Genomic DNA, 17,056 nt, shown 5'->3' with positions numbered 1-17,056 from the left:
AAGATGTTTTTCAAAGTCTCATGCTTACCAAGGCTGGATTTATTTGATCAAAAATACATTAAAAACAGTAATACTGTGAAATATTAATACAATTTAAAATAGCAGTTTTTTTTAGTTTAATATATTTTATGTAATGTATTCATGATGGCAAAGCTGAATTTTACTAAAAGACTAAATTGCTCAAGTCTTCAGTGTCACATAATCTTTCAGTAATCATTATATGCTGATTTTGTGCTCAAGAAATGGTTCAAACCATTGAAAACAGATGTGCTGCTTAAAAGGAAAGTGCTTTTTTTCAGGTTTCTTTGAATAGAAAAGTTCAAAAGTACAGCATTTATTCAAAGTAGAAATCTTTTGTAACATTATAAATGTCTTTACTGACATTTTTGATCAACTTAAAGGGGTCATATGATGTTGCTAAAAAGAACATTATTTTGTGTATTTGGTGTAATGAAATGTGTTTATGCGGTTTAAGGTTAAAAAAACACATTATTTTCCACATACTGTACATTATTGTTTCTCCTCTATGCCCCGCCTTTCTGAAACGCGTCGATTTTTACAAAGCTCATCAGTCTGAAAAGCGAGGTGTGCTCTGATTGGCCAGCTATCCAGTGTGTTGTGATTGACCGAATACCTCAAGCGTGTGACGGAAATGTTACGCCCCTTACCATACTGTGATGCCGTGTCCTGGAGCGACGAGACAAAAACATTAAAACCCATTATAAACGAGGCATTTGTTGCATCCAGTGGGGACATAATTACAGATTATAATGACTTATACTGTCATAAAACCATGTCTGCATTTGTGATCGGAGAAACGACAAACAACAAGTGCTATTCTACACTGCCCAAAGCTCACGTTTGAATCATGAGTGGCAAATTCTTTAAATATGAAAACGTACTTACAGACTGTGAGTCAGAACAGCCGGCATTGTAGGCTACTCTGCAGGTTCAGGAAACAGTCCTCCATAAAATGCGCTGCACACATCTTAATATTTGGGTTGAAGTGTTCTGGAACAGTGTTGTAAATACAACTTAACCACTGATTTCTAGTCGTGTCCTCTTTTGGAAGGCCAAACAGTAGTTTTGCAACGAAACACAGTGTCTTCACAACATGGCGGCGGTGGTGGCAGCAACAATAAAGTTACGCCTTCTTTCTTTGCATGAACATTTGGGTGGTGTTATGCAAATCTTCCCACATCGTGACGTAGACATATGGGGGCGTGTTTGAACGAGGCGTTTTAGGAGGGCGTGGACAAGCCTTAACTTTTATAAAGAATATCTCTTTGGATTTGAGACTTTAGTCTTTGCAACTTTAGGGATCTTATCTATTCACAAACAGCTTGTAACACTCCAAAGAGAAAGGAAAACTTGAAATCGCATCATATGACCCCTTTAATGCATCCTAAAAAGCATACATTTCTGCCAAAAAAAAAAAATCCTACTGATCCAAAAGTTTTGAAAGGAAGTGAATGTAGGAACAGTTAATAAATGCTGAAAAAGTATTGTACCTGTTGCGTTAAATAAAGTTAACAAATTGAATCTTGTTGTAAATTGTTAGCCTAAAAACAATGTCTTAATCCAGTGATTCTTCTTGCTGTTGATGCAGGCGGTCATGGGTTCAAATCTAAATCATGAGAGAGCTGTTCTTATAAGCTGAGCTGTTTAATCATCTTATGAGCGTGAGGCTAATACAGCTTTACACGGCCAGCAAAGTTGAGAAGTAGAGAAGGAGCCAAAGATGTTCAGTCCAAGTTACACTTTTTCTCTGTTTTTCATGTTCTATATCTGATTCCCATAACCTTTGTTTTTCTTGGGTCTGTGATTTTTAGGTGAGCATGAGTCACTCAGTCTTTATGTGGGTCTATATATAGAGGCCTAACTGCATGGAAGCACAGCTAAGCGGACGACACACAACATTGCCAACAGCCCGCTGTAGCCCAGCTCCACACACACTTGGAGCATGTAACCGATGGGCTCAGAGACTGCTAAACCTAGCTGCTGCTGATGTATCAGACTCTAGATTTAGCCGGTGAGCCAAAATCAGTCTTGGTTCAGTTAAATCATGTTTCCAAAAATGACAAGTCGTGAATAATACATTTAAGGACCATAAGACAAATATGAATGATTCATGTGTGTATGTACATTGTGCCAGCATAAAAAAGATACTGCAACTACTGGATCCAAGCCACAACTAATTGCTATGAAAGAGTGATTCCCAAGCAGGGGTACGTACACCCCGGGGGGGAACTTAAGAAGCAGGTTACTGTAAGATTTAGTTTTTGGTTCGTGAACCTGTAGGTGAGAATTTACAACTTAAAATATTGGGGCTGTAATGAATTCATTTCCGTTTTAATGTAACTAAATAATATGTGTGGTTTGACAATTAATCGGGACATTTATTTTGTAGTAAAATATGCACTATTGTTCAAAAGTTTAGGGTTAGGAAGTTTTTTTTTAATTGCAAAGACTTTAACACTTTTATTCAACAAGGATGGATTAAATTGTTCAAAAGTAACATTAAAGACTTGTACATTGTTCCAAAAAAATATATAATATATTTTTTTAAATATTGAGTTTTCTATTCATCGAAGAATCCTGGAATAAATGTATCCTGGTTTCCACAAAAATATTAAGCAGCACAACTGTTTTCAACAGTGATGATAAAATAATAAGAAATGTTTTTGAGCATCAAATCAGCCAGCCTGGTCTCATGTTTATACGTAGGTGTTAATATGTAACATTTAGAAGCACAAAACGTACACTTTTGTACGTTTTTATTAATGCTAAAACGTACAATTTAGACATATTTCAACATTTAAAACGTACAAATCGCTACTTATTTTTAGCAAAAAAATTTACAAATATTTACGTATCTTTCATATCAAGATATTCATATCAATGCATTTTTATAATTTTATCTGTAAGCGATTAAAATTTGTAGACCCCTTAACCTTACCCCCAAACCTAAACCTACCCATTTTATAGCGAATATGCATTTTTATCATTTTATTAATACGCAATTTAGATTTTTAGACCCCTTAACCTACACCCAAACCTTAACCTAACGTTACCCATATAGTGAATATAAAAGGATATAAAACGCAAATGACTGAAATACGCAGGAAAATAACCATTTTAGTAACAATATAGCATTAAAATATTTTTATAGTCGCTAATTCCACTCCTACCTATAAACCTAAATATTTCTGTACACTATAAGAAAAACATGACAGACAGATAAATGCAATTACAATCATTTATTTATTGCAAAAATGTCAAAAGCAGTACCAAAAGTAATCCAAATGACGATGCGTTGCACCCGCAGTCCTCTCTGGCAGAATACAGTAGGTTTGTGTGATTCAGAGCAGAATTTATGTTGTTAATCGCTGAAAATATTATCCAGATAATTTTTCCGATCCACTCCGTGAACACGTGAAGGTGCGTGCGCATCATTCAAACACAGAAACACGGCATGTCGCAGTCTGTGACGAATGCAGGCGAGAGCCAATGAGCGTTTGATTATCCTGCCGTAAAATCTGTCGTTTGAAGCGGCAACATTTGAATTTGTAAAGAGCGCATCAGTCAGCGCGGGCTTTGCTGCTCACGGTCACTGGACTCGCTGCTCGGGATGGAGAAGCAAGCAGATCGCTGAAAGAAGGCTTGGATTTGGGTCTGTTCTTCGCAGTCCTAAAATAATAAAATTGTTTCATTTCGTAATTATGTTGCGTTTTTGGTGTATTTTATAGTTCTATTGTCTGTCACAGCATGTCGGAGAAAACGATAACGAAATGTTATCATTTCATAAGTAAATGAGTAAACAATTTAATAATGCAATTGAAAACAAGGTAATTCATATGACAACTAAAAACTAATAAAATTAATGCCGCGATTTCAATATTCAAAAGGATTCGTTTTTAGGTGTCGTCAATACGTCAGTTTTGTACGTTTAAATGCTGATAATATGTAAGTATTTGTATGTTTAGAGGTTGAAAATATGTCAGTATTGTACGTTTTAGTGCCTGTAAAAACGTACGTAAATGTACGTTTTATAGAACCACATTTTACGTAAAATACATACGAATTATCATGAGATCACGTTGAATCAGCATACTGAAATAATTTCTGAAGGATCATTATTATTTAAAAATAAATATATAGATATTTTTAAGTGTATAAAAATAGAAAACAGTTACTTTAAATTGTAAGAATATTTTACTGCAATAATAGTATTTTAGTATATTTAACAGTGTTACCGTTTTTACTGTATTTCAAATAAAGCATAAGACTGCATTCAAAAACATAAAAAAATCTTACCGACACCAACTTTTTAAACAGTAGTGCATGTGTTTATATGAACAATGCAAATCTGCAATATTTAAATATAACAATTACCGTTTCCTCACAATTTGAGGACTTAATCTTATGTACTATTTCTGAAAGATGTTTTTGCTGCTGGTGACTTTCTCATTTACATTTGTATAAAATTATGATGCATTTTGCTGATGGGTGATATTTCATAATTGTTGCGGTTTGAAAGATGAAAATAAAAATAATGTCTTGAATTTAATTAAGCACCCCATGTGGATTTTACTTATGAATAAATTTGCTCCTAGGTCTTTCTCAGTTTCTCAGTCGATTGCCCTCAGAATTGTCAAAACTTGTGGAAGACTTCATTATAATAATGGTAGCTTTCATAGTAATAATTTGCTATCATGTGAATATAATATTAATTAAGAGGAAAACATTTCTAGTTTGGTGTTGTTTAAGGCATATTTGAGTCTTTCTAATGAGGCTGTGGAGACACAGAAGGTTGGGAAACAGAGCAAAGCACAGTGGACTTGAGATATTTCAGCACCCTGGACAGCTCTAAACTCTGAGCTAGTCAAATTGGTTAAATCTGAGAGACTACGTTGTGATATCGCCATCTGTACTTCCATCTGTCTTGTTAGACAGGTCCCATGGTTGGATGGTTGGCATTGTAACTGCTCATTTTAACCCTGTATTCTTCGATGTGGTTGCTCTTTATTTCTAAATGTAAAAATCCAGACAGGTAGCCGTGAATACTATATATTCACAGCCTGTCTGTGCTTAAATGTTTAAACTCCAGTGATTTCTCTTTCCCGCTCTCTCTTATTCTCTTTCTTCCCTAACTTTATCCAGCCATTGTGGCGAGCTTGTGGGCAATAAACTGTTTCCAACGATGCCCAGTGGTTTACCACTAAACAACACTGTCCAAGCAAAGCTGTAAAAAGATATTTCCTTTACCAGCCCAGAGAAGCTCTTGATTATTGTGGATTTATGTGCATGCTTGTGCTCTTCAGGAATATTGTACAATTGCACATCCTTCTTGGAAATACTAATATAGTTAACTACATAATGTAGTATGATTTATAATAATAAGGCTTAATTCATGGTCAATATTTGCACTTCTGTTACTTAGTATATGGTCCTCCCTTCTCCATAAAGAAAAGACTCATGAATTGGGCATTGTCTTTTAGTTCAGCGAGTCAAATTTGTTTGTTACCTGGAGGCAGCACAGTACCATAGAGGGTTAACCACTTGCTGCCTGTCAGCTACAGTAGTTGCAGTGGTTTTCACTACATCTGTATGCATCTTGTTGTACGAGTATGTAAAGTCTGTAGCTTCAGGCACTTTGTCAAATGCAACATTAAGTAGTTCAGTGTCTCCTGCATTGTTTCTATATGTCTGCATGAGCTCTGTATATAAAGCATACAGTGTATGCACTTAGTTAAAAGTTTGGACACACTTGACTGAATTTGTATTTCAGTCTTAAATTAAAGGAATAATTTACCCAAAATGAAAATTCTGTCATTGTTTACTCATTCTCATGTCATTCCAAACATTTTTACTTCTGTTACACATGAAAGATATTTTGCGAAATGTCACAGTGTTTTTTTTTTTTTTAAGTCAATGGTGTCCAACATTGTCTGGATACTAACATTCTTTGAAAATATCTTCTGTTTTTCACTGAAGGAAGTAAGTCATACAGGTTTGGAGGGACATCATGCTGAATAAATGATGACAGAATTTACATTTTTGTCTAAACTATCCCTTTACGTTCAACTAATGATTTGCCACAAAATGTAGAGCTTTTTTTATGTATAAATAATGTATAAATTGTATCAATGTATGAATTCCTTAAAAAAAAAAAAAATTATTAATTTTGTTCAATGGACAAGTTGGACAAGATAACGAAGGAAAGCCAACAATTGTCCAGAATATATGGAAACACATTCAGTTTAAGAAGTATCTCAGGATATGCCTCAAATATACAGTGCTGCTTGAAAATTTCTGCGTAAATATGACCCAAAAGATCATCAGATTTTCACACAAGTTCTAAAAGTTGACAGAGAATGCAATCAAGCAAATGAGACAAAAATATATACTTTGTCATTTATTTATTCTGGAAAATGATCTCTAATGATCTGTGAGTGGTGATTCTCTGTCAACTTTCAGAACTTTTGGGTCATATTTACGCAGAAATACAGAAAATTGTGAAGGGTTCACAAAATTTCAAGCAGCACTGTAAGATAGTTTTGGTTTCTTTAAATAATTTTTTCTCTACATATTTCCCATACTTCCATTTTCATTTCATGGTTTTGATGACTTCACTATTATTCTAAAATGTTGAAAATAGTAATTAGAATGAGTAGATGTGTCAACTTTTTGATTGGTAGTGTCGGCCCTATTTTTCAAGATGGAAGTAAGCTATTTTCTGTAATTGTCATGTGATTCTTTAGGTATATATGACACAGTACAGTATACAGTAAAACTATTTGCAAAACAAACCATAGTGTCCATGATTGTTGTAACAAATTAAAATATGATAACATACCAACATCAAGCAGCATAACAGACAGGTTTTGTACATCTAACTGACACCAGAAGTCTTGTGCATTCAAGGTAAAAATGACTGCGTCTGCTTTTACATTAAAAATAAGGTGCATACAATGTGCTTTGGGTTTGAAATGCTTAGTTTGTTTTATGAGAGGAATAATGTAAACGTTTGGAATGAGGAGGAATCCTGCAGTTAGAAGAATCTGGGTCAGAGTGCTGGCGGATTAGAGCCGACTCTTTCCAACTCTCAATTCTTGGGAGAAGATTTGGACTCGGCCTCTCTTTTGGTTTCTTTTCTTCCTCATCCTCGATCTCTCCTTCACTTCTTCTCTTAAGGTCTCTGCTAAACTCTAGTGTGAATCAACATGTGATGTGTATGTATGTAAGTGGCAAGGGTGCAAAAGCCAAGTGCTAAAACTATAGCGTTTCAATTAACACTTTGCTTATTCTGTTAATCTCTCACATCTGCTCCCTCTTCAACCTTCTGATTTCATACCCTGTCTTTCATGTCTGTCTATCTGAACCTTTAATTATCTCCCCTTCTCCAGCTGCCATTGGAGTCCATTATCGACAGTCAGGCTAATGGATTCTGGAAAATCCTTCATGTTCGGCCGTTGGTTTCAGCTCAGAGCACCACAGGAACGCATGTAGCTATATCAAGAATACAGGACTTGTAATGTATTGCATGTCAGCTCAGTATATTGAGTTGTTTCTTCATGCTGTAACAGTGAGCACAGTTTCCTCAGTGACCTGAGCCCAAAGGCAGGTTTGATAGTGATGGAAGGGAGTATTGAGCGTTTAGATAATGGTATTGATTTTAGAACTGCCTACCGAATGGCCCCATCTGCCCTATGTAGGACCATTAAAACCTAAGCTCAGATCGTGTGAGAGCACAGTCTTGGATTGGTCTTCCTCTCTCAAGAGCTTCCCACTCTAGGCTCTCTCCAGCTTTCAGCTCATCAGTTGCACAGGACTAGTTAAAAATGTATTAATCTATTCTCTTTTCTCTCCCCAGACAAATATCCCGTTCCTCCAGAACGTGCTGAGTAATAATCAGTTCCTGAATGGGACGGTAGATACTCAGTTCATCGATGAGAATCCAGATCTCTTCAACCTCAAACCGGTGCAGAACCGAGCCCAGAAACTGCTTCACTACCTGGGTAACCCTTTGTTGAACAGTTGATTCAGTGAACATAATTCACACTTGTTTGACTGAATTTAAAGGTGCAAATTTGTTTTCTGATGTTTATTTCATATTTTATGTTTGATTCATTTCATGAGTGCTATTCGTTACTTTTAGTGTCAGAAATGAACTTTTTAAATTAGATTTGATTTGCTCCCCTGGAATTGATTATCAGAGGCATTTATACCTTAATGAGGGTATTTATTCCAAACCATAAAACACAGCATGTTGTCGATTTATGACAAAACCTCAGTTGAGCTATTTAATTGAACAAAATGTTCAGTTATGGCTGCTAAATATAAAATCAAATCAAGTAGCTTAAAATAATGCACAAGATGTCATGAAACTATAAGCCTTTATTGCACTCATTTCAACTAAACACATTATTTAATATGCCTAGAATAGTATATAATAAAAGGTCAGACAGCAGATAAAATCAAAATCCATAGAATATACTACAGGGCATTTTTGACCCCACATAGATAACATCATCTGGGACATTTTTGTCACTTTTGTTGTGTAAAATTTAAAAATGACTGAATGCATGTTTAATGCATCGGTTATCTTATTACAGATTATAAACAGCTCTCATGTTTCTATTATGAATGTTTAACATCAGTGCAACTTATACAGAGAGAATTTAACCATTTAAAAGCTAAGCATCAGTAAGATTTTTTTTTTAAAGAAATATAATACTCAACTAAACTGCATTAAATTGATCAAAAGTGAGAGTAAAGACATTTAATGTAATAAAATATTGTTATTTGAAATAATTTTTTTTGAAGTTTCTATTTAGCAGAGAAAAAAAATTAGAAAAGCACAAGCAGCATATTAGAAATATTTCTGAAAGATCATGTGATACAGACGACTGGACTAATGGCTGCTGAAAATTCAGCTTTGCATGACAAGAATAAATTGCATTTTCAAATATTTTTAAAAAGAAAGTTATTTGAAATTTTAGTAATATTTCACAATATAATGTTTTTTACTGAAGTTTTGATCAAAAAGCAGCCTTGGAGAGCATAAGATACTTCTTTTAAAATAAGAATAATATAATGAAAAATGTTCACAGTTATTTTGCATATGAACAAAAATGTATAATTTTCACCATCCCTGCTCTTTCTCAGCTGCCCTTTACAAAGTTTAAGTCAAGCCAAGAGCCAAAACCTTTTAACTAATGTGGGCTGTGCAGTCTCCAGTCCACTTGACCCATCCACTCAGTGTATTATACCAGCAGAGGTGGATTTGACTATTTGTGTGTGATTGCATTTGCTCGTCATTCAGGGCATGTTATGGTGAACGGCCCGACTACTCCGATACCTGTCAAGGCTAAGCCTTCTCCCATCGATCCGGTCATCCCACCAGTACCCCTCGGTGAGAAACACACACACACACTTTCCTTATCTTACATTCACACGCTGTCAGTTTCTCACACTACAAACTCAGCATAAGCTGCCTTTTCACTTGGTTGCCGTGATATTGCATTGATGCACTGCAGAAGGCATTAAGTAGAGTATGTTTACATCTTTCAGAAGGTGGTCATAATTCATCCCTCCCCCTCAGCGTTTCATGAAGTTACCTTTGACTATATTATATTATAATCTACATCAGGAGGAACAGAATATTAAGACGTTTGTTTACAAAAGAGCCCCTCCACCACATTTTCATTCACTTTTTTACTTCCATCTTGTGTGGATTTGTTTGGACATGTGCCAAGAGCGAAAATTTATTGTTATGATCTGGAAAAACTACTTTATTCTTTTCTGTTATAAAACTGTATGTCTATTAAGATGCACATTGTTTTGCGTTTTTGTGTCTGAATGTGAATAATAGCCCTGATAAAACTTGTTTATTTTCCTTTGTAGTCCTACACAGCGTGGTGTTAATAATGTCTGTATTATTAATTGGCAGTTTGTGTGTTTGTATGCACTCTGCAGGTGAGCCACCAGTGGGTTTCAGGGATGTGTTGCTGAGAGAGGGTCCAGATGGTTTTGCGAAGACGGTACGTGCCCACCAGGGTCTGCTGCTTATGGACACTACGTTCAGAGACGCCCACCAGTCCCTCCTGGCCACTCGTGTACGCACTCACGACCTCAAACGGATTGCACCTTTTGTGGCTCACAGCTTCAGTAACCTCTTCAGCGTGGAAAACTGGGGAGGTGTGGTATTAGTTCGACACTATTGTTTTCTTTCCTTCTCATTCTTTCTCTCTCTCCCTTCCTCCCTCCCTCCCTCCCTCCCTATTTTTTGCCTTACCGCTCTCATGCATTCTGGCAGCAAACCCAGCCTACTATTCTCCAGCTCGAATATTTGCCTCATTCCAGCTGAATAACACAGATCGATCAAATACCAGTGAAGCCAGGGTCTGGTTTTGATTGCTCTTAATGACTCTGGATGTTTTAGTACTTTTAAGGAATAAACTTTTGTTAAAAATAAATGCAATTCCATTGTTAAATTGTTTGATGATTTCACTAATAAATAAGTTTAAACATTTTTTTTTTTGCAAAAGGTGTGTTTACACAGGCTTTTCCTAGGTACCATAAATCAAATAAAACAGAAATAGTAAGCAACTACTACTGGACTAGACTACTACTAGATACATGTTGGCATATGAATTATGGATATTTGAAACTATTAAAAGTTTTCACTGAAATAAAATATAAACATTAGATGAGAAACCTAAACTGAAATGAAAAAGTAAGCGAAAATGAGAAATAAAACCAAACTTAAAATAAATCAAATAGGAAAAAAATATATAAAAATGACAAAGCACATTCAAAATTTCTAAAACTAAAACTGTGTGTTGGTTCATTTCTGGAATCAAAGTGTGGACTTACAGTATGATTCCAATAGGAAGGTGCTTTACATGCTTCTTAGAGTTTTCCACATCTGTTCCTCCAATGCTGGATATTCTGATCCTCTTATTTATTTTTTGTGTCCTGTCTCTCTTTCTTCTTCACCAGGCGCTACTTTTGACGTGGCAATGCGTTTCCTATGTGAGTGTCCCTGGAAAAGGCTTCAAGAGTTGAGGGCTCTGATGCCAAATGTGCCTTTTCAGATGCTTCTGAGAGGTGCCAACGCCGTTGGATATACCAACTACCCTGACAATGCCGTCTTCAAGTGAGTCATGTGGTATCTTACACCACAACCTGCTCACAGTCTGAATGAACTTCTCAAATGTTAATCTTTTTACTGACGGGAATCCCAAGGAATTAAAAGTTCTGATTCATACTCCACTTACAGTAATGGTTATTTTCATACCTTCGAGAAAGCACGTGAGGAATCAAATTGGAAAGGACTATTTTTCTTGTTTGTCAATATTTTAAAAAACCGGCTCATTTGAGTCATTTGTTCATCAGAATCAGAATCAGAATCAGAATGAGTTTTCATGAATTGCTTGCTATAACTTTGTATTGCATTCAATAGTAAATTATTTTGCCATTACACTATAGATTCAGGAACAGCACAATGCTGCTGCTGAATAGCGACACATGAAACACTGACAGAGTATTTTAATATGGTTTCCCACCCACTTCAGCGGAAGAATGCAGACATTAACGAACAAACTGAAAAATCATTCAGTTCCACTATTTGTTAGAAAACCCCTTTGTCTTCACTAGCTTTTGCCTTCTCCATTTGTTTCTTGCTGCCACTGACTCTGGCCCCAAGCACCATTCAGATGGCTTTTAATTCATATTAGAATGTGGAACTGGGGAGCATTTGTGCTCATTTAATGGCTTTGTTTCAGACCTACCATAAAATGGCTGCTACTAGTTTCCATTCAGCATTTTCAATGGCAAAATAAACAAATGTAAGTCTTATGGATCAAAAATCTCCCATAAAATGTAGGCAACTGACATTTTGATGGGCCCTAATACTTGCTTAAATCAGGTAGGAGAGCAAAGCTAACGGGAATCTTCTAAACCTCCCCTAAGTAAACAAACCAGTGTTATTTTAATATTATTTATATGCTAATATTTTGAATTAGCTTTTTTGTATTTTCATTTTGTTTTATTTTTATCAATTTTGTAATGTGCTTTTGTCATTTTATTTGTTTTTTTTTTTTTTATAAAAATGCTATTTCACTTTATTTTTATTTCAGTTTAATTTGTCATTTTAGTAACATTTTGACAAAACCTCAGTTGAGCTATTTAATTGAACAAAATGTTCAGTTATGGCTGCTAAATATAAAATCAAATCAAGTAGCTTAAAATAATGCACAAGATGTCATGAAACTATAAGCCTTTATTGCACTCATTTCAACTAAACACATTATTTAATATGCCTAGAATAGTATATAATAAAAGGTCAGACAGCAGATAAAATCAAAATCCATAGAATATACTACAGGGCATTTTTGACCCCACATAGATAACATCATCTGGGACATTTTTGTCACTTTTGTTGTGTAAAATTTAAAAATGACTGAATGCATGTTTAATGCATCGGTTATCTTATTACAGATTATAAACAGCTCTCATGTTTCTATTATGAATGTTTAACATCAGTGCAACTTATACAGAGAGAATTTAACCATTTAAAAGCTAAGCATCAGTAAGATTTTTTTTTTAAAGAAATATAATACTCAACTAAACTGCATTAAATTGATCAAAAGTGAGAGTAAAGACATTTAATGTAATAAAATATTGTTATTTGAAATAATTTTTTTTGAAGTTTCTATTTAGCAGAGAAAAAAAATTAGAAAAGCACAAGCAGCATATTAGAAATATTTCTGAAAGATCATGTGATACAGACGACTGGACTAATGGCTGCTGAAAATTCAGCTTTGCATGACAAGAATAAATTGCATTTTCAAATATTTTTAAAAAGAAAGTTATTTGAAATTTTAGTAATATTTCACAATATAATGTTTTTTACTGAAGTTTTGATCAAAAAGCAGCCTTGGAGAGCATAAGATACTTCTTTTAAAATAAGAATAATATAATGAAAAATGTTCACAGTTATTTTGCATATGAACAAAAATGTATAATTTTCACCATCCCTGCTCTTTCTCAGCTGCCCTTTACAAAGTTTAAGTCAAGCCAAGAGCCAAAACCTTTTAACTAATGTGGGCTGTGCAGTCTCCAGTCCACTTGACCCATCCACTCAGTGTATTATACCAGCAGAGGTGGATTTGACTATTTGTGTGTGATTGCATTTGCTCGTCATTCAGGGCATGTTATGGTGAACGGCCCGACTACTCCGATACCTGTCAAGGCTAAGCCTTCTCCCATCGATCCGGTCATCCCACCAGTACCCCTCGGTGAGAAACACACACACACACTTTCCTTATCTTACATTCACACGCTGTCAGTTTCTCACACTACAAACTCAGCATAAGCTGCCTTTTCACTTGGTTGCCGTGATATTGCATTGATGCACTGCAGAAGGCATTAAGTAGAGTATGTTTACATCTTTCAGAAGGTGGTCATAATTCATCCCTCCCCCTCAGCGTTTCATGAAGTTACCTTTGACTATATTATATTATAATCTACATCAGGAGGAACAGAATATTAAGACGTTTGTTTACAAAAGAGCCCCTCCACCACATTTTCATTCACTTTTTTACTTCCATCTTGTGTGGATTTGTTTGGACATGTGCCAAGAGCGAAAATTTATTGTTATGATCTGGAAAAACTACTTTATTCTTTTCTGTTATAAAACTGTATGTCTATTAAGATGCACATTGTTTTGCGTTTTTGTGTCTGAATGTGAATAATAGCCCTGATAAAACTTGTTTATTTTCCTTTGTAGTCCTACACAGCGTGGTGTTAATAATGTCTGTATTATTAATTGGCAGTTTGTGTGTTTGTATGCACTCTGCAGGTGAGCCACCAGTGGGTTTCAGGGATGTGTTGCTGAGAGAGGGTCCAGATGGTTTTGCGAAGACGGTACGTGCCCACCAGGGTCTGCTGCTTATGGACACTACGTTCAGAGACGCCCACCAGTCCCTCCTGGCCACTCGTGTACGCACTCACGACCTCAAACGGATTGCACCTTTTGTGGCTCACAGCTTCAGTAACCTCTTCAGCGTGGAAAACTGGGGAGGTGTGGTATTAGTTCGACACTATTGTTTTCTTTCCTTCTCATTCTTTCTCTCTCTCCCTTCCTCCCTCCCTCCCTCCCTCCCTATTTTTTGCCTTACCGCTCTCATGCATTCTGGCAGCAAACCCAGCCTACTATTCTCCAGCTCGAATATTTGCCTCATTCCAGCTGAATAACACAGATCGATCAAATACCAGTGAAGCCAGGGTCTGGTTTTGATTGCTCTTAATGACTCTGGATGTTTTAGTACTTTTAAGGAATAAACTTTTGTTAAAAATAAATGCAATTCCATTGTTAAATTGTTTGATGATTTCACTAATAAATAAGTTTAAACATTTTTTTTTTTGCAAAAGGTGTGTTTACACAGGCTTTTCCTAGGTACCATAAATCAAATAAAACAGAAATAGTAAGCAACTACTACTGGACTAGACTACTACTAGATACATGTTGGCATATGAATTATGGATATTTGAAACTATTAAAAGTTTTCACTGAAATAAAATATAAACATTAGATGAGAAACCTAAACTGAAATGAAAAAGTAAGTGAAAATGAGAAATAAAACCAAACTTAAAATAAATCAAATAGGAAAAAAATATATAAAAATGACAAAGCACATTCAAAATTTCTAAAACTAAAACGTCTAAAAGTTCATTTCTGGAATCAAAGTGTGGACTTACAGTATGATTCCAATAGGAAGGTGCTTTACATGCTTCTTAGAGTTTTCCACATCTGTTCCTCCAATGCTGGATATTCTGATCCTCTTATTTATTTTTTGTGTCCTGTCTCTCTTTCTTCTTCACCAGGCGCTACTTTTGACGTGGCAATGCGTTTCCTATGTGAGTGTCCCTGGAAAAGGCTTCAAGAGTTGAGGGCTCTGATGCCAAATGTGCCTTTTCAGATGCTTCTGAGAGGTGCCAACGCCGTTGGATATACCAACTACCCTGACAATGCCGTCTTCAAGTGAGTCATGTGGTATCTTACACCACAACCTGCTCACAGTCTGAATGAACTTCTCAAATGTTAATCTTTTTACTGACGGGAATCCCAAGGAATTAAAAGTTCTGATTCATACTCCACTTACAGTAATGGTTATTTTCATACCTTCGAGAAAGCACGTGAGGAATCAAATTGGAAAGGACTATTTTTCTTGTTTGTCAATATTTTAAAAAACCGGCTCATTTGAGTCATTTGTTCATCAGAATCAGAATCAGAATGAGTTTTCATGAATTGCTTGCTATAACTTTGTATTGCGTAAATTATTAAATTATTTTGCCATTACACTATAGATTCAGGAACAGCACAATGCTGCTGCTGAATAGCGACACATGAAAGAGTATTTTAGTATTTTAATATGGTTTCCCACCCACTTCAGCGGAAGAATGCAGACATTAACGAACAAACTGAAAAATCATTCAGTTCCACTATTTGTTAGAAAACCCCTTTGTCTTCACTAGCTTTTGCCTTCTCCATTTGTTTCTTGCTGCCACTGACTCTGGCCCCAAGCACCATTCAGATGGCTTTTAATTCATATTAGAATGTGGAACTGGGGAGCATTTGTGCTCATTTAATGGCTTTGTTTCAGACCTACCATAAAATGGCTGCTACTAGTTTCCATTCAGCATTTTCAATGGCAAAATAAACAAATGTAAGTCTTATGGATCAAAAATCTCCCATAAAATGTAGGCAACTGACATTTTGATGGGCCCTAATACTTGCTTAAATCAGGTAGGAGAGCAAAGCTAACGGGAATCTTCTAAACCTCCCCTAAGTAAACAAACCAGTGTTATTTTAATATTATTTATATGCTAATATTTTGAATTAGCTTTTTTGTATTTTCATTTTGTTTTATTTTTATCAATTTTGTAATGTGCTTTTGTCATTTTATTTGTTTTTTTTTTTTTTATAAAAATGCTATTTCACTTTATTTTTATTTCAGTTTAATTTGTCATTTTAGTAACATTTTATAATAATTCAGCCTAAACTTGTCAGTCAGTTCCCAGGGCAGTTCAGGTTTTTCATCTTATTATATAGAATAGATATATCTATTATAATATATAATGATAATATATATTTTATATTTATTTCTGCTTTATTTCAGTTACCAAAAAGTGTTTTAGCTTTATAGTTTTAGCTTAAGTTAGCAATAACAACACCGAAACAAACAGCTCTGTGATATATTGATACTCATTACATAATTTCCTCTGTTTTTGTTAGGTTCTGTGAGGTGGCCAAAGAAAACGGTATGGACATCTTCCGTGTGTTTGACTCGTTGAACTATCTTCCAAACATGCTCTTGGGGATGGAGGCAGCTGGTGCAGCAGGAGGAGTGGTGGAGGCGGCCATCTCGTACACTGGCGACGTTTCCGACCCCATGAGGCAGAAATATTCCTTAGACTACTATCTCAAACTAGCAGATGAACTGGTCAAGGCTGGAACACACATCCTCTGTATCAAGGTGGTTGTTTGTTTATTTTTGTGTGGGTTTTTTATTTTTTTATTTTTTTTTATCCATTTGTCTGTTTTGTTAACCTCAACTCTTGCTCACTCTTTCATCTCGACTGCTGCTCCCACTCTGCCTCCACCCACACATAAAATACCACTGCATCACTGTCTCTGTTTGTTTCTAGTGCACTTCTCTCACTTTCCTTTACTTTCTCCCTCTGGCTCTCCTCTCTGCAGGACATGGCGGGTCTCCTAAAGCCTGACTCTGGCCGTTTGCTGGTGGGAGCGTTGAGGGACCGTTTCCCAAACGTGCCGATCCATGTGCACACTCACGACACCGCAGGGGCCGGTGTGGCTGCCATGCTGGCGTGTGCAGAGGCAGGAGCAGACATTGTGGATGTGGCGGTTGACTCCATGGCAGGAATGACATCCCAGCCCAGCATGGGTGCCATTGTGGCATGTACCAAAGGCACCAAACTCAATACTGGTGAGGGCTGTCAAACCGAGCTAATATACACTATA

At 35.9% G+C, this 17,056-nt stretch overlaps 1 protein-coding gene across 1 annotated transcript in view; it reads left to right on the top strand.

Moving 5' to 3' along the window:
- The window catches only part of LOC107559404 (pyruvate carboxylase, mitochondrial-like), a 144,417-nt gene that overhangs the window by 109,222 nt on the left and 18,139 nt on the right, over positions 1-17,056 (top strand). Inside the window, exons 7-12 of the mRNA XM_016243216.1 lie at positions 7,877-8,021; positions 9,329-9,418; positions 9,982-10,203; positions 11,008-11,164; positions 16,307-16,547; positions 16,772-17,021. Coding sequence (XP_016098702.1) covers positions 7,877-8,021; positions 9,329-9,418; positions 9,982-10,203; positions 11,008-11,164; positions 16,307-16,547; positions 16,772-17,021 — 1,105 coding nt within the window. The remainder of the gene's footprint in view (positions 1-7,876; positions 8,022-9,328; positions 9,419-9,981; positions 10,204-11,007; positions 11,165-16,306; positions 16,548-16,771; positions 17,022-17,056) is intronic.

Source organism: Sinocyclocheilus grahami, unplaced genomic scaffold (assembly GCF_001515645.1).
Source record: "Sinocyclocheilus grahami isolate Dianchi unplaced genomic scaffold, SAMN03320097.WGS_v1.1 scaffold684.1, whole genome shotgun sequence".
In the NCBI taxonomy this organism is placed as follows: Eukaryota; Metazoa; Chordata; class Actinopteri; order Cypriniformes; family Cyprinidae; genus Sinocyclocheilus; species Sinocyclocheilus grahami.
The sequence above is the reverse complement of the archived record's forward strand: the minus strand, read 5'-3'. Positions and strand labels throughout refer to the sequence as shown.